General features: G+C 63.9%; 1 protein-coding gene, 1 long non-coding RNA gene and 8 other non-coding genes across 11 annotated transcripts in view; all 10 read left to right on the forward strand.

Moving 5' to 3' along the window:
- Positions 1-15207, forward strand: part of LOC122894669 — a 36435-nt gene extending 21228 nt beyond the window's left edge. The window contains exons 8-13 of the mRNA XM_044232419.1: positions 778-915; positions 3924-4061; positions 7071-7208; positions 10162-10299; positions 13235-13372; positions 15092-15207. Of these exons, the coding sequence (XP_044088354.1) occupies positions 778-915; positions 3924-4061; positions 7071-7208; positions 10162-10299; positions 13235-13372; positions 15092-15207 (806 nt within the window). The remainder of the gene's footprint in view (positions 1-777; positions 916-3923; positions 4062-7070; positions 7209-10161; positions 10300-13234; positions 13373-15091) is intronic.
- LOC122895156 lies at positions 1165-1259 on the forward strand. The gene has a single exon (XR_006382138.1). It is a non-coding gene; the product is annotated as a small nucleolar RNA SNORD116 (small nucleolar RNA).
- Positions 4311-4404, forward strand: LOC122895134. The gene has a single exon (XR_006382116.1). It is a non-coding gene; the product is annotated as a small nucleolar RNA SNORD116 (small nucleolar RNA).
- LOC122895158 lies at positions 7457-7551 on the forward strand. Its single transcript, XR_006382139.1, has one exon. It is a non-coding gene; the product is annotated as a small nucleolar RNA SNORD116 (small nucleolar RNA).
- Positions 10549-10643, forward strand: LOC122895159. Its single transcript, XR_006382140.1, has one exon. It is a non-coding gene; the product is annotated as a small nucleolar RNA SNORD116 (small nucleolar RNA).
- On the forward strand, positions 13622-13716 carry LOC122895160. Its single transcript, XR_006382141.1, has one exon. It is a non-coding gene; the product is annotated as a small nucleolar RNA SNORD116 (small nucleolar RNA).
- Positions 15208-15726: 519 nt separating the features above from the next.
- Positions 15727-20940, forward strand: part of LOC122892950 — a 66097-nt gene continuing 60883 nt past the window's right edge. The window contains exons 1-3 of one of the 2 annotated variants that reach the window (XR_006381543.1): positions 15727-15857; positions 17530-17672; positions 20204-20346. This is a non-coding gene — a long non-coding RNA (uncharacterized LOC122892950). Of the gene's footprint in view, positions 15858-17529; positions 17673-20203; positions 20347-20940 lie in introns of those variants that run through there. The other variant, XR_006381544.1, reaches the window with a different exon arrangement.
- Positions 16108-16201, forward strand: LOC122895168. The gene has a single exon (XR_006382148.1). It is a non-coding gene; the product is annotated as a small nucleolar RNA SNORD116 (small nucleolar RNA).
- On the forward strand, positions 17857-17949 carry LOC122895163. The gene has a single exon (XR_006382144.1). It is a non-coding gene; the product is annotated as a small nucleolar RNA SNORD116 (small nucleolar RNA).
- LOC122895164 lies at positions 20531-20623 on the forward strand. Its single transcript, XR_006382145.1, has one exon. It is a non-coding gene; the product is annotated as a small nucleolar RNA SNORD116 (small nucleolar RNA).

Below are 20940 nucleotides of genomic sequence, written 5' to 3' on the forward strand. Positions count from 1 at the left end.
GTGTCGGTCGTCGCTGTGGGTCTCTCTCCTGCGGTCACGCTGTGTGACGCTGGGGCAAGCGTCAGGGTCACAGAGTTCATATCGCATTGGCCTCCGTCCCCGGCAGCGGGTGTAGCTAGCCAGAACCGGCGTGCTCTGCTTTGCCAGGAGACCTTGGACACGCGTTCTGTAAGGCCGTTTCCCGTCCGGCCACGAGGGTTTCGAACGTGGCGCTCGGAGATTCCGTGGCACCGATATTGCGGAGCGGCGTGGCAGGCCACGAGGCCAGGGGTCCCCGTCCTGGGAGGGCTCTGTGGGCCTGAGGTCCCCTCCAAGGGCGACCACCCTGTGGCAACTCCGACTGCGGAAATGCGCCCACATGCCACCGCCCTCCCACACGTCCATGTGGTCCACAAGGGCTCCCCACCCTCACACGCCAGGACCAAACCCAAACATACACCATTTCCGCAAACCGCCCAGCATCCACGCTCCACTACACACATACACACATGCACACACACACACACACACACACACACACACACATATCAACACATGCACGCCCCCTCGGCATACGCAGACTCATACCTGACGCCCCGGAGACCCACACGTCCGTGGCTTGCCCAGGCGGCACGTGTGGCATCCTGCCCGGCTGCCACCAAGTCAGATGGACAGAGGGTCAGAGGGTCAGGACTTGGCATAGGAAAGGCTTCTCCCCCGCCCGTTGTGAGCTACACTGGGAGCTGTGCTCCTGGGTCTGTGGCTTACACGTGCGTGCTCCTTGTCCACACTTGTCAGGTGCAGGGCCCACGCTAGGAGGGCCTCCGTTCTGCCCAGAGATGATGTCCTTCCTGTCCTCGGATGCGCAGAGCTTGGTCGGGTCCGCGGAAGACGTGCAGTCCAGCGCCGGCACCCTGCGGACAGATCGTCGAGACGGTAAGCCTTCCCCTGTCTCAGGTGGAACTGGTGACGGTGGGATATCGCGCGCCTGCCGCAGAGGCTGCCAGTGCGCGCCAGCCTGGCGGCGAGCGGGGTCTGGTTCTCGGTGCGAGGTTGCACCGTTCCTCTTGCTCAGGAGTGTGGGTCCGGACGGGCCGGGCTGCCGCAGGGCTCTGAGGCCATCGGCTTACCCTCCTAGCCACCCAGCCTGGCCTGTTCAGTTACCAGGCGGCCCCGAATGTGCTCGGATCGATGATGACTCCCTCATTCTGCATTCCTTGGAAAAGCTGAACAAAATGAGTGAGAACTCCCTACCGTCGTTCTCATCGAAACTGAGGTCCAGCACGTTGTCTCCCCCGGGGCAGAAGGTAGGAGCGAGGGACAGCTTCCCCTCGGTCACACGCTGGTAGCCACCACCACCACCACCACCACCACCACCACCTCCACCAACACCACCACCTCCACCACCACCACCACCTCCACCACCGCTGCCGCCTCCGCAACCGCCGGTACCGCTAGCTCCGCCAGCACCACCATGTCTAGCCCCCGAGGGACTTCGGCCTGGGAAAGCCGCATGTGTGGCTCAGGGCCCGGGAGGCGTTTGCCCGCCTTAGCCAGTCGGAGGTCCTCAGAGGCGCCGCCGGGCTCTTGTGTCGAGTCGGGCAGATGGTATCCGGTTCGTGGGAGTCCCTTAAGGAGGCGCTGGGTGAGGCCCTCGGAGGCCTGTCCCGGAGCAGCGTGGGCCGGGGTGGCGCTTCAAGCAGAACTCCTGAGGGAGCGTGTGGTACAGGGTGCAACGGCAGGGGCCATGGGTTGCGAGGAGAGCCCCGGGGCCCGTTACCCCTGTGGCATCGTTGGTGTGCCCCGGGGGCTTGTAGGTAGAGGGCAGAGGCCCACTGCCAGGACGCTGACCTTGACAGCAGCACCTGAAGGTAAGCCCGTGGAGGCCCAATGGGGCCCCACAAGGCACGAGCCGTGAGACCAGGGCACACGTGGAGCCGCCGTGCAGGCTCTCGGCCTACCCAAAAACGGCAGCGCCGGGGGGGAAGGCAGGCGGGGTGCTGGCGGGGTGCCGGCGGGGTGCTGCGTGGCCCGAGCCTCTGGTTGTATTCTGCCACACGCGGTCATGGCTTTGGGGACTGTGGGGGCCGTGCCCGACATCACCCGTTCCCGCTGGGCGGCCACCTGGTGGCTACGGGGACTTGCTCCGGGGTGCGTCGGGGCCGCGTTTCGGTCCCTTAGCGGAGTGGGCCCGGGGTCTCCGTCCCCGAGGTGCAGCGATCGGTGGGCGTCTTCCCAGGGACCCCCAGGAGTGCAATTGATTGTGATGAACCCCAGCACGTCCGGGACGCTGTCCGCCGGCGCAAGCCACGGAAGCCGTGGAGGGCTTGCTGCCCCCCGCGGGGCCTGGGCATGCGCTGCTGTAGGTATTTCTCAGAAGGTCCCAGAGACTGGTGGGCCAGATGCCCCGATGCCCAGTGGGATGGGGAACGCTCGAGACCTGTCCTTGCTCGCCTGCGCCCTTGGCAGGACGGGGCAAGCCCCGCGAGCATGGATCCCAGTCTGGCGCTGTGGCCTGGTCAGACGTGGATCTGGACAAAGTGCAGCTGTCGTGGGGCTGGAGGAGAAGTGGCTTCCTTCCCTTGCTCCTTGCACCTTTCCGTGGCATCGCAGTGGGTGAGCGACGCAGCCAGGGCCTGGGTCCTCAGTCCTGCGCCGAATGAGCAGCCCTGCCAAGCGTCCTGCACGGTGTCTGACGGAAACGTCCGCTGGGAATGTGTCCGAGCGTTTAAAGATCCCTGCCTTAGAGGAGCGAGGCCTGTGGGAGCCCAGGGTGGGACGGACTTGCCGAGCCAGCTGGATCCTGCACACGTGGGGACCGTGCTGCCCGATGAGAGCTCGTTGCTCAGGGGCGAGGCCCACGGAAGTCCGCTGGTCGTGGAAACACCCGTGCCCTTGGTGGGAATGGGTCCTGTGTTCAGTGGGAGGGTCAGCTGCTTGGTGGGAATGGGTCCTGTGTTCAGTGGGAGGGTCAGCTGGCCCTAGGCGTGTCATGGGAATCGCTTGCCAAGAGGTGTGCTGCCTGACACGGCAGGGACTCTCAGCTGAGAGCACGGGAGGTAGCGTTGCGACCGCAGTCCAAACCCCTTCTCCTCTCGCAAGGGCCTTGGGGAGGCGTAGGACCAACGCCTGATGTGCCAGCGCTTGCCGTTTCCGTGGGCCCCGGGGTTGTGTCGGTCGTCGCTGTGGGTCTCTCTCCTGCGGTCACGCTGTGTGACGCTGGGGCAAGCGTCAGGGTCACAGAGTTCATATCGCATTGGCCTCCGTCCCCGGCAGCGGGTGTAGCTAGCCAGAACCGGCGTGCTCTGCTTTGCCAGAGACCTTGGACACGCATTCTGTAAGGCCGTTTCCCGTCAGGCCACGAGGATTTCGAACGTGGCGCTCGGAGATTCCGTGGCACCGATATTGCGGAGCGGCGTGGCAGGCCACGAGGCCAGGGGTCCCCGTCCTGGGAGGGCTCTGTGGGCCTGAGGTCCCCTCCAAGGGCGACCACCCTGTGGCAACTCCGACTGAGGAAATGCGCCCACATGCCACCGCCCTCCCACACGCCCATGTGGTCCACAAGGGCTCCCCACCCTCACACGCCAGGACCAAACCCAAACATACACCATTTCCGCAAACCGCCCAGCATCCACGCTCCACTACACACATACACACATGCACACACACACACACACACACACACACACACATATCAACACATGCACGCCCCCTCGGCATACGCAGACTCATACCTGACGCCCCGGAGACCCACACGTCCGTGGCTTGCCCAGGCGGCACGTGTGGCATCCTGCCCGGCTGCCACCAAGTCAGATGGACAGAGGGTCAGAGGGTCAGGACTTGGCATAGGAAAGGCTTCTCCCCCACCCGTTGTGAGCTACACTGGGAGCTGTGCTCCTGGGTCTGTGGCTTACACGTGCGTGCTCCTTGTCCACACTTGTCAGGTGCAGGGCCCACGCTAGGAGGGCCTCCGTTCTGCCCAGAGATGATGTCCTTCCTGTCCTCGGATGCGCAGAGCTTGGTCGGGTCCGCGGAAGACGTGCAGTCCAGCGCCGGCACCCTGCGGACAGATCGTCGAGACGGTAAGCCTTCCCCTGTCTCAGGTGGAACTGGTGACGGTGGGATATCGCGCGCCTGCCGCAGAGGCTGCCAGTGCGCGCCAGCCTGGCGGCGAGCGGGGTCTGGTTCTCGGTGCGAGGTTGCACCGTTCCTCTTGCTCAGGAGTGTGGGTCCGGACGGGCCGGGCTGCCGCAGGGCTCTGAGGCCATCGGCTTACCCTCCTAGCCACCCAGCCTGGCCTGTTCAGTTACCAGGCGGCCCCGAATGTGCTCGGATCGATGATGACTCCCTCATTCTGCATTCCTTGGAAAGCTGAACAAAATGAGTGAGAACTCCCTACCGTCGTTCTCATCGAAACTGAGGTCCAGCACGTTGTCTCCCCCGGGGCAGAAGGTAGGAGCGAGGGACAGCTTCCCCTCGGTCACACGCTGGTAGCCACCACCACCACCACCACCACCACCACCACCTCCACCAACACCACCACCTCCACCACCACCACCACCTCCACCACCGCTGCCGCCTCCGCAACCGCCGGTACCGCTAGCTCCGCCAGCACCACCATGTCTAGCCCCCGAGGGACTTCGGCCTGGGAAAGCCGCATGTGTGGCTCAGGGCCCGGGAGGCGTTTGCCCGCCTTAGCCAGTCGGAGGTCCTCAGAGGCGCCGCCGGGCTCTTGTGTCGAGTCGGGCAGATGGTATCCGGTTCGTGGGAGTCCCTTAAGGAGGCGCTGGGTGAGGCCCTCGGAGGCCTGTCCCGGAGCAGCGTGGGCCGGGGTGGCGCTTCAAGCAGAACTCCTGAGGGAGCGTGTGGTACAGGATGCAACGGCAGGGGCCATGGGTTGCGAGGAGAGCCCCGGGGCCCGTTACCCCTGTGGCATCGTTGGTGTGCCCCGGGGGCTTGTAGGTAGAGGGCAGAGGCCCACTGCCAGGACGCTGACCTTGACAGCAGCACCTGAAGGTAAGCCCGTGGAGGCCCAATGGGGCCCCACAAGGCACGAGCCGTGAGACCAGGGCACACGTGGAGCCGCTGTGCAGGCTCTCGGCCTACCCAAAAACGGCAGCGCCGGGGGGGAAGGCAGGCGGGGTGCTGGCGGGGTGCCGGCGGGGTGCTGCGTGGCCCGAGCCTCTGGTTGTATTCTGCCACACGCGGTCATGGCTTTGGGGACTGTGGGGGCCGTGCCCGACATCACCCGTTCCCGCTGGGCGGCCACCTGGTGGCTACGGGGACTTGCTCCGGGGTGCGTCGGGGCCGCGTTTCGGTCCCTTAGCGGAGTGGGCCCGGGGTCTCCGTCCCCGAGGTGCAGCGATCGGTGGGCGTCTTCCCAGGGACCCCCAGGAGTGCAATTGAATGTGATGAACCCCAGCACGTCCGGGACGCTGTCCGCCGGCGCAAGCCACGGAAGCCGTGGAGGGCTTGCTGCCCCCCGCGGGGCCTGGGCATGCGCTGCTGTAGGTATTTCTCAGAAGGTCCCAGAGACTGGTGGGCCAGATGCCCCGATGCCCAGTGGGATGGGGAACGCTCGAGACCTGTCCTTGCTCGCCTGCGCCCTTGGCAGGACGGGGCAAGCCCCGCGAGCATGGATCCCAGTCTGGCGCTGTGGCCTGGTCAGACGTGGATCTGGACAAAGTGCAGCTGTCGTGGGGCTGGAGGAGAAGTGGCTTCCTTCCCTTGCTCCTTGCACCTTTCCGTGGCATCGCAGTGGGTGAGCGACGCAGCCAGGGCCTGGGTCCTCAGTCCTGCGCCGAATGAGCAGCCCTGCCAAGCGTCCTGCACGGTGTCTGACGGAAACATCCGCTGGGAATGTGTCCGAGCGTTTAAAGATCCCTGCCTTAGAGGAGCGAGGCCTGTGGGAGCCCAGGGTGGGACGGACTTGCCGAGCCAGCTGGATCCTGCACACGTGGGGACCGTGCTGCCCGATGAGAGCTCGTTGCTCAGGGGCGAGGCCCACGGAAGTCCGCTGGTCGTGGAAACACACGTGCCCTTGGTGGGAATGGGTCCTGTGTTCAGTGGGAGGGTCAGCTGCTTGGTGGGAATGGGTCCTGTGTTCAGTGGGAGGGTCAGCTGGCCCTAGGCGTGTCATGGGAATCGCTTGCCAAGAGGTGTGCTGCCTGACACGGCAGGGACTCTCGGCTGAGAGCACGGGAGGTAGCGTTGCGACCGCAGTCCAAACCCCTTCTCCTCTCGCAAGGGCCTTGGGGAGGCGTAGGACCAACGCCTGATGTGCCAGCGCTTGCCGTTTCCGTGGGCCCCGGGGTTGTGTCGGTCGTCGCTGTGGGTCTCTCTCCTGCGGTCACGCTGTGTGACGCTGGGGCAAGCGTCAGGGTCACAGAGTTCATATCGCATTGGCCTCCGTCCCCGGCAGCGGGTGTAGCTAGCCAGAACCGGCGTGCTCTGCTTTGCCAGAGACCTTGGACACGCGTTCTGTAAGGCCGTTTCCCGTCAGGCCACGAGGATTTCGAACGTGGCGCTCGGAGATTCCGTGGCACCGATATTGCGGAGCGGCGTGGCAGGCCACGAGGCCAGGGGTCCCCGTCCTGGGAGGGCTCTGTGGGCCTGAGGTCCCCTCCAAGGGCGACCACCCTGTGGCAACTCCGACTGCGGAAATGCGCCCACATGCCACCGCCCTCCCACACGTCCATGTGGTCCACAAGGGCTCCCCACCCTCACACGCCAGGACCAAACCCAAACATACACCATTTCCGCAAACCGCCCAGCATCCACGCTCCACTACACACATACACACACGCACACACACACACACACACACACACACACACACACATCAACACATGCACGCCCCCTCGGCATACGCAGACTCATACCTGACGCCCCGGAGACCCACACGTCCGTGGCTTGCCCAGGCGGCACGTGTGGCATCCTGCCCGGCTGCCACCAAATCAGATGGACAGAGGGTCAGAGGGTCAGGACTTGGCATAGGAAAGGCTTCTCCCCCACCCGTTGTGAGCTACACTGGGAGCTGTGCTCCTGGGTCTGTGGCTTACACGTGCGTGCTCCTTGTCCACACTTGTCAGGTGCAGGGCCCACGCTAGGAGGGCCTCCGTTCTGCCCAGAGATGATGTCCTTCCTGTCCTCGGATGCGCAGAGCTTGGTCGGGTCCGCGGAAGACGTGCAGTCCAGCGCCGGCACCCTGCGGACAGATCGTCGAGACGGTAAGCCTTCCCCTGTCTCAGGTGGAACTGGTGACGGTGGGATATCGCGCGCCTGCCGCAGAGGCTGCCAGTGCGCGCCAGCCTGGCGGCGAGCGGGGTCTGGTTCTCGGTGCGAGGTTGCACCGTTCCTCTTGCTCAGGAGTGTGGATCCGGACGGGCCGGCTGCCGCAGGGCTCTGAGGCCATCGGCTTACCCTCCTAGCCACCCAGCCTGGCCTGTTCAGTTACCAGGCGGCCCCGAATGTGCTCGGATCGATGATGACTCCCTCATTCTGCATTCCTTGGAAAAGCTGAACAAAATGAGTGAGAACTCCCTACCGTCGTTCTCATCGAAACTGAGGTCCAGCACGTTGTCTCCCCCGGGGCAGAAGGTAGGAGCGAGGGACAGCTTCCCCTCGGTCACACGCTGGTAGCCACCACCACCACCACCACCACCACCACCACCTCCACCAACACCACCACCTCCACCACCACCACCACCTCCACCACCGCTGCCGCCTCCACAACCGCCGGTACCGCCAGCACCGCCAGCATCACTAGCTCTAGCCCCCGAGGGACTTCGGCCTGGGAAAGCTGCATGTGCGGCTCAGGGTCCCGGAGGCCTTTGCCCGCCTTATCCAGGCGGAGTTCCTCGGAGGCGCCGCCGGGCTCTTGTGTCGAGTCGGACAGATGGTATCCGGTTCGTGGGAGTCCCTTAAGGAGGCGCTGGTTGAGGCCCTCGGAGGCTTGTCCCGGAGCAGCGTGGGCCTGGGTGGCGCTTCCGGCAGAGCTCCTGGGGGAGCGTGTGGTAGAGGGTGCAACGGCAGGGGCCCTGGGTTGCGAGGAGAGCCCCGGGGCCCGTCACCCCGGTGGCATCGTTGGTGTGCCCCGGGGGCTTGTAGGTAGAGGGCAGAGGCCCACTGCCAGGACGCTGACCTTGACAGCAGCACCTGAAGGTAAGCCCGTGGAGGCCCAATGGGGCCCCACAAGGCACGAGCCGTGAGACCAGGGCACACGTGGAGCCGCCGTGCAGGCTCTCGGCCTACCCAAAAACGGCAGCGCCGGGGGGGAAGGCAGGCGGGGTGCCGGCGGGGTGCCGGCGGGGTGCTGTGTGGCCCGAGCCTCTGGTTGTATTCTGCCACACGCGGTCATGGCTTTGGGGACTGTGGGGGCCGTGCCCGACATCACCCGTTCCCGCTGGGCGGCCACCTGGTGGCTACGGGGACTTGCTCCGGGGTGCGTAGGGGCCGCGTTTCGGTCCCTTAGCGGAGTGGGCCCGGGGTCTCCGTCCCCGAGGTGCAGCGATCGGTGGGCGTCTTCCCAGGGACCCCCAGGAGTGCAATTGATTGCGATGAACCCAGCACGTCCGGGACGCTGTCCGCCGGCGCATGCTACGGAAGCCGTGGAGGGCTTGCTGCCCCCCGCGGGTCCTGGGCACGCGCTGCTGTAGGTATTTCTCAGAAAGTTCCAGAGACTGGTGGGCCAGATGCCCCGATGCCCAGTGGGATGGGGAACGCTCGAGACCTGTCCTTGCTCGCCTGCGCCATAGGCAGGACGGGTCAAGCCCCGCGAGCATGGATCCCAGTCCATCGCTGTGCCCTGGTCAGACGTGGATCTGGACAAAGTGCAGCTGTCGTGGGGCTGGAGGAGAGGTGGCTTCCTTCCCATGCTCCTTGCACCTTTCCGTGGCGTCGCAGTGGGTGAGCGATGCCGCCAGGGCCTGGGTCTTCAGTCCTGCGCCGAGTGAGCGGCCCTGCCTAACTTCCTGCACGGTGTCTGACAGATACGTCCGCTGGGCATATGTGCGAGCGTTTAAAGATCCCTGCCTTGGAGGATCAAGGCCCGTGGGAGCCCAGGGTGGGACGGACTTGCCGAGTCAGCTGGATCCTGCACACGTGGGGACCGTGCTGCCTGATGAGAGCTCGTTGCACAGGGGCGGGGTCCAAAGAAGTCCGCTGGTCGTGGACACACCCGTGCCCTGGGTTGGAATGGGTCCTGTGTTCAGTGGGAGGGTCAGCTGGCCCTAGGCGTGTCATGGGAATCGCTTGCCAAGAGGTGTGCTGCCTGACACGGCAGGGACTCTCGGCTGAGAGCACGGGAGGTGGCGTTGCGACCGCAGTCCAAACCCCTTCTCCTCTCGCAAGGGCCTTGATGCGGCGTAGGACCAGCGCCTGATGTGCCAGGCCTTGCCGTTTCCTTGGGCCCTGGGGTTGTGTTGGTCGTCGCTGTGGGTCTCTCTCCTGCGGTCACGCTGTGTGACGCTGGGGCAAGCGTCAGGGTCACAGAGTTCATATCGCATTGGCCTCCGTTCCTGGCAGCGGGTGTAGCTAGCCAGAACCGGCGTGCTCTGCTTTGTCAGGACCTTGAACACGCGTTCTGTAAGGCCGTTTCCCGTCCGGCCACGAGGGTTTCGATCGTGTCGCTCGGAGATTCCGTGGCACCGATATTGCGGAGCGGCGTGGCAGGCCACGAGGCCAGGGTTCCCCGTCCTTGGAGGGCTCTGTGGGTCTGAGGTCCCCTCCAAGGGCGACCACCCTGTGGCAACTCCGACTGCGGAAATGCGCCCACATGCCACCGCCATCCCACACGTCCATGTGGTCCACAAGGGCTCCCCACCCTCACACGCCAGGACCAAACCCAAACATACACCATTTCCGCAAACCGCCCAGCATCCACGCTCCACTACACACATACACACACGCACACACACACATACACACACATATCAACACATGCACGCCCCCTCGGCATACGCAGACTCATACCTGACGCCCCGGAGACCCACACGTCCGTGGCTTGCCCAGGTGGCACGTGTGGCATCCTGCCCGGCTGCCACCAAGTCAGATGGACAGAGGGTCAGAGGGTCAGGACTTGGCATAGGAAAGGCTTCTCCCCCACCCGTTGTGAGCTACACTGGGAGCTGTGCTCCTGGGTCTGTGGCTTACACGTGCGTGCTCCTTGTCCACACTTGTCAGGTGCAGGGCCCACGCTAGGAGGGCCTCCGTTCTGCCCAGAGATGATGTCCTTCCTGTCCTCGGATGCGCAGAGCTTGGTCGGGTCCGCGGAAGACGTGCAGTCCAGCGCCGGCACCCTGCGGACAGATCGTCGAGACGGTAAGCCTTCCCCTGTCTCAGGTGGAACTGGTGACGGTGGGATAGCCCGCGCCTGCCGCAGAGGCTGCCAGTGCGCGCCAGCCTTGCGGCGAGCGGGGTCTGGTTCTCGGTGCGAGGTTGCACCGTTCCTCTTGCTCAGGAGTGTGGGTCCGGACGGGCCGGGCTGCCGCAGGTCTCTGAGGCCATCGGTTTACCCTCCTAGCCACCCAGCCTGGCCTGTTCAGTTACCAGGCGGCCCCGAATGTGCTCGGATCGATGATGACTCCCTCATTCTGCATTCCTTGGAAAAGCTGAACAAAATGAGTGAGAACTCCCTACCGTCGTTCTCATCGAAACTGAGGTCCAGCACGTTGTCTCCCCCGGGGCAGAAGGTAGGAGCGAGGGACAGCTTCCCCTCGGTCACACGCTGGTAGCCACCACCACCACCACCACCACCACCACCACCTCCACCAACACCACCACCTCCACCACCACCACCACCTCCACCACCGCTGCCGCCTCCGCAACCGCCGGTACCGCTAGCTCCGCCAGCACCACCATGTCTAGCCCCCGAGGGACTTCGGCCTGGGAAAGCCGCATGTGTGGCTCAGGGCCCGGGAGGCGTTTGCCCGCCTTAGCCAGTCGGAGGTCCTCAGAGGCGCCGCCGGGCTCTTGTGTCGAGTCGGGCAGATGGTATCCGGTTCGTGGGAGTCCCTTAAGGAGGCGCTGGGTGAGGCCCTCGGATGCCTGTCCCGGAGCAGCATGGGCCGTGGTGGCGCTTCAAGCAGAGCTCCTGGGGGAGCGTGTGGTAGAGGGTGCAACGGCAGGGGCCATGGGTTGCGAGGAGAGCCCCGGGGCCCGTTACCCCTGTGGCATCGTTGGTGTGCCCCGGGGGCTTGTAGGTAGAGGGCAGAGGCCCACTGCCAGGACGCTGACCTTGACAGCACCTGAAGGTAAGCCCGTGGAGGCCCAATGGGGCCCCACAAGGCCCGAGCCGTGAGACCAGGGCAAACATGGAGCCGCCGTGCAGGCTCTCGGCCTACCCAAAAACGGCAGCGCCGGGGGGGAAGGCTGGCGGGGTCCTGGCGGTTTGCTGCGTGGCCCGAGCCTCTGGTTGTATTCTGCCACACGCGGTCATGGCTTTGGGGACTGTGGAGGCCGTGCCCGACATCACCCGTTCCCGCTGGGCGGCCACCTGGTGGCTACGGGGACTTGCTCCGGGGTGCGTTGGGGCCGCGTTTCGGTCCCTTAGCGGAGTGGGCCCGGGGTCTCCGTCCGCGAGGTGCAGCGATCGGTGGGCGTCTTCCCAGGGACCCCAAGGTGAGCAATTGATTGCGATGAACCCCAGCACGGCCGGGACACTGTCCGCCGGTGCAAGCCACGGAAGCCATGGAGGGCTTGCTGCCCCCCGCTGATCCTGGGCATGCACAGCTGTAGGTATTTCTCAGAAGGTCCCAGAGACTGGTGGGCCAGATGCCCCGATGCCCTGTAGGATGGGGAACGGTCAAGACCTTTCCTTGCTCGCCTGGGCCCTTGGCAGAACGGGGCAAGCCCCGAGAATACGTCCGGCGTTGTGGCCTGGCCGGACGTCGAGCAGGATAAATCGTGGTTGTCGTGGGGCTTGTGGAGAGGTGGCTTCCTTCCCTTGCTCCTTGCACCTTTCCGTGGCATCTAGTGGGTGAGCGATGCCGCCAGGGCTGGGGTTCTCGGTCTCGCGCCGAGCGAGGGGCCCTGCCTATCGTCCCGCATGGTGTCTGACGGAAGCGTCCGCTTGGCTTTTGGCCGAGCGTTTCAAGATCCCTGCCTTGGAGGAGCGAGGCCCGTGGGAGCCCAGGGTTGGGGGGACTTGCCGAGCCGGCCGGAGCCTGCGCACGTGGGGATCGGGCTGCCGGATGAGAGCTCGTTGCCTCAGGTTCAGGGACCACGAAGCCCTCTGGTTGTAGACACACCCATGCCCTGCGTCGTAATGGGCCCTGCCTTTAGTGGGAGGGTCAGCTGTCCCTCGGCAGGTCATGGGAACCGCTAGCCAAGTGGTGTACTGCCTGACCAGGCAGGGCTTTTCGGCTGAAAGCAAGGGAGGTGGCGCTGGGCCCGGAGTCCAAGCCCCTTCTCCTCTAGTGAGGCTTTGGGGCGGCATAGGGCCAGCGCCTGATGTGCCAGGGCTTGCTGTTTCCGTGGGCCCCGGGATTTTGTCGGTGGTCGCTGAGTGTTTCTCTCCCGTGGTCAAGCTGGATGTTGCCTGGGCACGCGTCAGGGTCACAGAGTTCACATTGCAGTGGCCTCCTTCCCCGGCAGCGGGTGTGGCTAGCCAGATCCGGCATGCTCTGCTTTACCAGGAGACCTTGGACACGCGTTCTGTCTGGCCTATTCCCGTCAGGCCTCGGGGGTGTCGAACGTGGCGCTTGGATATTCCGTGGCACTGATCTTGCGGAGCGGCGTGGCAGGCCGGGAGGCCAGGGGTCCCCGTCCCGGGAGGGCTCTGAACGGGCCTGAGGCCCCCTCCAAGGGCGACCACCCGGCGGCCACCCCGACTGCGGAAACGTGCCCATACACCACAGCCCTCCCACAAGTCCACGTGGCCCACAAGGGCTCCCCGCCCTTACACACCAGGGCCAAACCCAACCATACACCACATCCACAAAAACGCTCGCATGCATGCGCCCCTACACACATACACCCACACTTACACACACACACACTCAAACCCATAAACACACGCACGCACGAGCACTCGGCACACGCAGACTCACACCCAACCCCACAGAGACCCACAAGTCCGCGGCCATGCCTGGCAGGTCCGCGTCTCATCCTGCCCAGCTACCGCCAAGCCTGAGGGACTGAGGGTCAGCACCAGGCAGAGGCAAGGCTTCCCCCCAGGCACCGTCTGAGCCGCGTGGCGAGCTGTTCCCCTGGGTCCGTGGCTCACGCGTGCGTGCTCCTTTTCCACACTTGTCAGGTGCGGTGGCCACACTAGGCCGGCCCCTGGTCGGCTCAGAGAAGATGGCATTCCTGTCTTCGGATGCGCAGATCTTGGCCGGGTCCGCGGAAGAGGTGCAGTCCAGCGCGAGCGCCCTATGGACGGATTGGCGAGACGGTAAGCCTTCCCCTGTCTCAGGTGGAACTGGTGACGTTGGGATAGTCCGCACCTGCCGCAGAGACTGCCAGTGCGCGCCAGCCTTTCGGCAAGCAGGGTCTGGCTCCCGGTGCGAGGTTGCACCGTTCCTCTTGCTCAGGGGCGTGGGTCCGGACGGGCCGGGCTGCCGCAGGGCTCTGAGGCCATCGGCTTACCCTCCGAGCCGCCCAGCCTGGCCTGTTCAGTTACCAGGCGGCCCCGAATGTGCTCGGATCGATGATGACTCCCTCATTCTGCATTCCTTGGAAAAGCTGAACAAAATGAGTGAGAACTCCCTACCGTCGTTCTCATCGAAACTGAGGTCCAGCACGTAGTCTCCCCTGGGGCAGAAGGTAGGAGTGAGGGACAGCTTCCCCTCGGTCACACGCCGGTAGCCACCACCCCACCACCTCCACCACCACCAATACCACCACCTCCACCACCACCGCCGTCTCCGCAACCGCCGGCATCGCAGCACTGTCAGCACTACCAGCCCGAGCCTCTGGTTGTATTCTGCCACACGCGGTCATGGCTTTGGGGACTGTGGGGGCAGTGCCAACATAACCCGTTCCCACTGGCCGGCCACCTGGTGGCTACGGGGACTTGCAGCGATCGTGTGCGTCTTCCTAGGGACCCCCAGGAGTGCGATTGATTGTGATGAACCGCAGCACGGCCGGGACACAGTCCGCCGGCACAAGCCATGGGAGCCGTGGAGGGCTTGCTCCCCGCTGCGGGGCCTGGGCCCCTACAGCTGTAGGTATTTCTCAGAAGGTCCCAGAGACTGGTGGGCCAGCTGCCCCGATGCCCAGTGGGATGGGGAACGCTCTAGACCTGTCCTTGCCCGCCTGTGCCCTAGGCAGGACAGGGTAAGCCCCGCGATTACGGATCCCAGTCCGGCGCTGTGGCCTGGCCGGATGTGGAGCTTGGCAAAGTGCAGCTGTCGTGGGGCTGGAGGAGAGGTGGCTTCCTTCCCTTGCTCCTCGCACCTTTCCGTGGCATCTAGTGGGTGAGCGATGCTGCCAGGGCCGGGGTCCTCGGTCCGGCGCCGAGCAAGGGGCCCTGCCTAGCGTCCCGCATGGTGTCTGACGGAAATGTCCACTGGGCATGTGGCCGAGCGTTTCAAGATCCCTGCCTTGGAGGAGCGAGGCCCGTGGGAGCCCAGGGTGGGGGGTACTTGCCGAGCCGGCCAGAGCCTGTGCACGTGGGGACGGGCTGCCGGATGAGAGCTCATTTCCTCAGGGGCGTGGCCCATGAAGCCCGCTGGTTGTCGACACCCCCGTGCCCTGGGTGGGAATGGGCCCTGCATTCAGTGGGAGGGTCAGCTGGCCCTCGGCTTGTCATGGGAATCGCTTGCCAAGAGGTGTGCTGCCTGACCTGGCAGGGCCTTTCGGCTGAGAGCACGGGAGGTGGCGCTGCGACCGGAGTCCAAGCCCCTTCTCCTCTCGCGAGCCCCTTGGGGCGGCGTAGGCCATCACCTGATGTGCCAGGGCTTGCCGTTTCCGTGGGCCCCGGGATTTTGTCTGTGGTCGCTGAGGGTCTCTCTCCGGTCATGCTGTGTGACGCTGGGGCAAGTGTCAGGGTCACAGAGTTCACATCGTAGTGCCTTCCTTCCCTGACAGCGGGTGTGGCTAGCCAGATCCGGCGTGCTCTGCTTTGCCAGGAGACCTTGGACACACGTTCTGTCTGGCCTTTTCCCGTCAGGCCTCTGGAGTGTCGAACGTGGCGCTCGGAGATTCTGTGGCACCGATATTGCGGAGCGGCGTGGCAGGACGGGAGGCCAGGGGTCCCCGTCCCGGGAGGGCGCTGAACGGGCCTGAGGCCCCTCTAAGGGCCACCACTCCGTGGCCACCCCGACTGCAGAAACGCGCCCACCCGCCACCGCCCTCCCACACGTCCACGTGGCCCACAAGGGCTCCCTTCCCTCACACCAGGACCATACCCAAACATACACCACTTCCGCAAACCCCCTCGCATACACACTCCCCTACACACACACACACACACACACTCACACCCATCAACACACGCACGCACAAACACTCACACCCATCAACACACGCACACACACACACTCACACCCATCAACACACGCACGCACACACACTCGGCACACGCAGACTCACACCCGACCCCACGGACACCCACGCGTCCGCGGCCATGCCTGGCCAGTCTGCTTGGTATCCTGCCCGGCTGCCGCCAAGCCTGAGGAACTGAGGGTCAGCACCAAGCAGAGGCAAGGCTTCCCCCCAGGCACATTCTGAGCCGCGTGGCGAGCTGTTCCCCTGGGTCCGTGGCTCACGCATGCGTGATCCTTTTCCACACTTGTCAGGTGCGGTGGCCACGCTAGGCCGGCCCCTGGTCGGCCCAGAGAAGATGGCCTTCCTGTCTTCGGATGCGCGGAGCTTGGCCGGGTCCGCGGAAGACGTGCAGTCCAGCGCAAGCACCCTGCGGACAGATCGGCGAGACGGTAAGCCTTCCCCTGTCTCAGGTGGAACTGGTGACGGTGGGATAGCCCGCGCCTGCCGCAGAGGCTGCCAGTGAACGCCAGCCTTTCGGCAAGCAGGGTCTGGCTCCCGGTGCGAGGTTGCACCGTTCCTCTTGCTCAGGGGCGTGGGTCCGGACGGGCTGGGCTGCCGCAGGGCTCTGAGGCCATCGGCTTACCCTCCGAGCCACCCAGCCTGGCCCGTTCAGTTGGCCAGGCGGCCCCGAATATGCTCGGATCGATGATGACTCCCTCATGCTGCATTCCTTGGAATAGATGAACAAAATGGTGGGAACTTCCTACCGTCGTTCTCATTGAAACTGAGGTCCAGCACGTTGTCTCTTCCATGTCGGAAGTTAGGTATGTGGGACAGCTTCCTTTTGGTCACACACCGGAAACCACTACTGCCACCCCATAACCTGGAGCACCAGAACCACTAGCATCTCTAGTCCTTGCAAAGGACTCCCTCCTTCTCGTAAGTCTGTGTTGCCAGTTGGACTGCCACAGGCTGGATCCGGTTGGGTTCAGGGTATGAGATTGGCGCTTTGACATAATGCAGTCGAGATTGCAGAATGTTGTGGCCTGTCGACAATTCCTTGCTGCCTGCTGGTCCAAGTCACATGTGGTTTAAGAGTGGCTTGCTTTTGGGGCAGATTTTTGGATGAGGGGCCCGTACATGGCTGAGTTCTTTTTTATGCCCGGCAGTGCACCTGGTCAGAGGCTCAGCCTCCTGTGCCACCGAAGACCTGGTCATGCTTCCCCACCCTGCGGGCATTTTTGGGCCAGGTCCCAGTTCCCCATCGCTGCTGGCTATGCCATCGTCCAAGAGTACCAATTGGAGGCGGGGGGACAGGCGGGTGGAATGAGTGCTTGGGTCACCGCTTCACGCAGCTTGCTTCTGAGCACGCAGGAATGAAGGGGACATGACCTCCTGCGGGATGGGTTTGTGGTGGCCCCACAGGAACTGGGGTATGTTGAGGACGGGGTGGGTTTTCTGTATGCAGGAATGGACGACTTCGGTCCATGGCAGGGAGGGCAGCAGCTTTGGGGCTCACCTATGGGAGGACATTTGCCCCCACCCTGAAGCAGGGGCTCATTGTTCCGGGGGTCATTGCCCTGGAACCAAGGGGTGTTCCCTCTGGTTGGCTTACTGATGCATCTTCGTGTTGTTGGATGTGCATCTCCTTGACAGGCTGAGTATGTGCTGGGTGTGTGGTGAGTCCCCCGTTCGGGGGAGGCTGGTTGGGGAGGGATTCCCGCAGGTGTCGTACCTCATGGCAGAGGGAGAGGTGGCTTGGATACCCCTGGTGCTCGCTGGGGATGTGCCGCACGCGGGCCATGTGTGCACTCCATGGAGGAGACCGGTCTTGCCCTATGTGGTCTAGAGGCTGTCCCATGTCTCGAACCCACCGTGCAACCCACCCCTCATCACTCTCTCCCCTTCCTGCCACCCTTCCATCCATTTTCCCCCACCCAGCTCCGTGTCTGCATGCTTGGAGGCCTCCATGTGTAGACATCGGTCCTCAGGCACGAGATCAGGCACTGTTGATAATAGGGAGAGGTAGAGCAGAGTGTCCCCACTGCGTGGCACTGGTGTGGAGCCCCACAGATGTGTCCCTGGGCTGAGGCACTGCTGTCACTTCTCCCCATGTCCCAGGTGGAGTTGGCTGGATGTGGGTGTCGGTGACAGTTGGTGAATCCCATTTTCCTGATCCGTGATGCCCTGCCTGTGAGGCGAGGACGCCCCTGCAGAGACAGAGTGTGTAGAGTGCGGCCACCTGGGAGTCGCCCACATCTGCAGTAAGTGTCTCACCCTTGCCACCACGTGCCCAGGTCTTTCCCGAGGCCTCCTTGGCCAAGGATGACCCCCTTGGCCACCCTGTGGCCTGGGGCTGGGTGTTCACAAGGGCCGACGTGTCTGAGCTCAGTGGCCGTGCCAGGCTAGAGCCAGCCCTTTGAATGCTCCGTGTCCTGAGACGTGCTCGGATCGATGATGACTCCCTACAAATGCATTCCTTGGAAATCTGAACAAAATGAGTGACAATCCCTACCGTCGTCCTCATCGGAACTGAGGTCCAGCACGTGGTTCCCCGCCTGGAAGTCCAAGTGAGAGATTCAGGCCACCCGAGATCTTTGCCACTAACTCGGAGTGCTCGGCACGTGGGGATGTTGTGCCTCTGGACGGGGAACTGCTCTGTGGCAGAGGGAGACTGCCCCCTCCTGTAGCAAATGGCCAGTGGGGACCAGGGCCCTCTGGGGTCCAAGGTCTGGCTGCTTCCAGAGAGGCCAGGGAGGGCGTGCGTGCCAGAAGTTGGCCACCCACATGGCCCAGAGCCCCCGAGGCCCTCCACGCCACTCACCACTCACCGCCACCAGCACCGCTGTCCTTGCCGCGGTCCCTGGCCTTTGTGCCTCCAACTCCCTTGTGCCTTGTTCACTGAGGGCAGAGAGGTTTTAACCCACTGAGCCACCCAGGCGCCCCAAGGGCAGAGAGGTTTTAGACATGGAATGGGAAGAGAATCCTGGGCCAGGAGTGGAGCATACTTCATCTGCAATGGCTCCACGTCGGAGGGCATGAGGCCCACCTTGGTGGCTGGGCATCCTCAGGGAGTTCCAGGACTGGGCAGGATGTTGACTCCGATGACATCGCCTGGGCCAGAGCATCCATTCTTTGGGCCCCGGCCACTGTGGAGTTTTACATGGGGTGGGAGGGAGGCTAAAGGGCTGCACACATGGGGGCCGGGAGGAAGCCCTGGGCAGAGACCAAGGCAGCTAGAAGCATCATCCCAGGAAAGACTCGGCCATGCAATGCTGGGATGGGAGGCGGCGGAACCTCCACCGCAGGGCCATTTCTCCCCTTGCTGGAGGTTCACATTGGTAAGGCTGCCCAGGTGACTGTGAGCCATGGGTGTGCGTGGAGTCCAACCATGGCGGGTATGATGGGTTTCCTCGCGGTTGGTGGCAGCATCACCTGGGCACCCTAGTGGTGCCCGGCTAGGTTCGGTGGGGCATGTCATATCTGGAGGGTGACGCCCTTTGCAATTCCTTGTGCTGACATGGCAGTGGATGTGTTCGTGGAGAGGCTTCTTCAGGGTGGGTTGCCGGCACCTGCCTGCTTCCCACAGGTCTGTGTTGCCAGCTGGACTGCAGCAGGCAGAATCCAGGTGGGACCTGGGCATGAGAATGGCTCTCATACAGGTGGCAGGCGAGGCTATGGGATGTGGGAGCGTGCCGACAACGCCTTGCTGCCTGCTGGTCCAAGTAACTTGTGGTTCTGCAGTGGCCTGCATTTGCGATAGATTTAGGGACCCCAGGCCCAGAGACACTGGGTCCTGTGGCAAGCCAGGCAGTGCTCCAGGTCAGAGGCTCAGCCTCCTGTGCCACCGAAGACCTGGGGCGTGTTGCCCCTACCCATGGGCAATTTTGGGCCAGGTCCCAGAGCCCCAGAACTGCTGGCTGCGCCAGCTTCCGAGGGTGCTAATGGGAGGCGGGGGGACGGGTCAGTGGCATGAGCGCACGGGGTCACCGCCTCACGCAGCTTGCTCCTGAGCCCACAGGAACGAGAGGGACGTGACCTCCTGCGGGGTGGGTTTGTGGTCAGCGCTTTGGGACCTGGGGTATCTTGGAGCCGGCGTGGGTTTTCTCTATGGAGGAAGAGAGGGGATCGGGCTATGTCAGGGAGGACAGCAGCGTTGGGCCCCACCTGTGGGAGGCCACTTACTCCCACCCCGAACCCAGGGCTCATTGCTCCTAGGGTGATTGCCCTGGAGCCAAGGGGATTTCCCTCGGGTTGGTTCACTGATGCCGCATCATGTTGCTGGGACGTGCATCTCCTTGTCGGGCCGAGTAGGTGCTGGGTGCATGGTGGGTATCCCCGTTAGGAGGCGGCTAGTTAGGGAGGTGCTCCCTCTGGGGTCATACCCCTCAGAGGAGGGCAAGGTCGCTCGGATGCCCCTGGTGCTCGCTGGGGATGCGCCACAAACGGGCCCTGTGTGCACCCCATGGAGGAGACCAGTGTTGCCGTATGTGGTCTAGGGACTCGTTTCCATTAAAGGACACAGTGTGTGGGCTGTCCCACATCTCAAACCCACCGTGCGCCCCCGCCACTCTCTCCCCTTCCTGCCACCCTTCCCTCCATTTCCCCCTCCCGGCCCCATGCCTGCATACTTGGAGGCCTCCATGTGTAGACATTGGTCCTCAGGCACAGGACCAGGTACTGCCCATCGTAGGGAGAGGTAGAGCAGAGTGTCTCCACTGCATGGCACTGGTGTGGAGCCCCACAGATGTGTCCCTGGGCTGAGGCGCTCCTGTCACTTCTCCCCATGTCCCAGGTGGAGTTGGCTGGACGCGGGTGTTGGTGACTGTTGGTGAATCCCATTTTCCTGATCTGCGATGCCCTACCTGTGTGGCGAGGACACCCCTGCAGAGACAGAGTGTGTAGAGTGCGGCCACCTGGGAGTCGCCCACATCTGCAGTAAGTGTCTCACCCTTGCCACCACGTGCCCAGGTCTTTCCCGAGGCCTCCTTGGCCAAGGATGACCCCCTTGGCCACTCCGTGGCCTGGGGCTGGGTGTTCACAAGGGCCGACGTGTCTGAGCTCAGTGGCCGTGTCAGGCTAGAGCCGGCCCTTTGAATGCTCCGTGTCCTGAGACGTGCTCGGATCGATGATGACTCCCTACAAATGCATTCCTTGGAAATCTGAACAAAATGAGTGACAATCCCTACCGTCGTCCTCATCGGAACTGAGGTCCAGCACGTGGTTCCCCGCCAGGATGTCCGAGTGAGAGATTCAGGCCACCCGAGATCTTTGCCACTAACTCGGAGTGCTCAGCACGTGGGGATGTTGCCTCTCTGGCCGGGTAACTGCTCCGTGGCAGAGGGAGACTGCCCCCTCCTGTAGCAGATGGCCAGCGAGGACCAGAACCCTCTGGGGTCAAAGGTCTGGCTGCTTCCAGAGAGGCCAGGGAGGGTGTGCATGCCAGAGGTTGGCCGCCCACATGGTCCAGAGCCCCCGAGGCCCTCCCCACCACTCACCGCTCACCGCCACCAGCACCGCTATCCTCGCCAC

This window comes from Neovison vison, chromosome 13 (assembly GCF_020171115.1).
Source record: "Neovison vison isolate M4711 chromosome 13, ASM_NN_V1, whole genome shotgun sequence".
NCBI lineage: Eukaryota > Metazoa > Chordata > Mammalia > Carnivora > Mustelidae > Neogale > Neogale vison.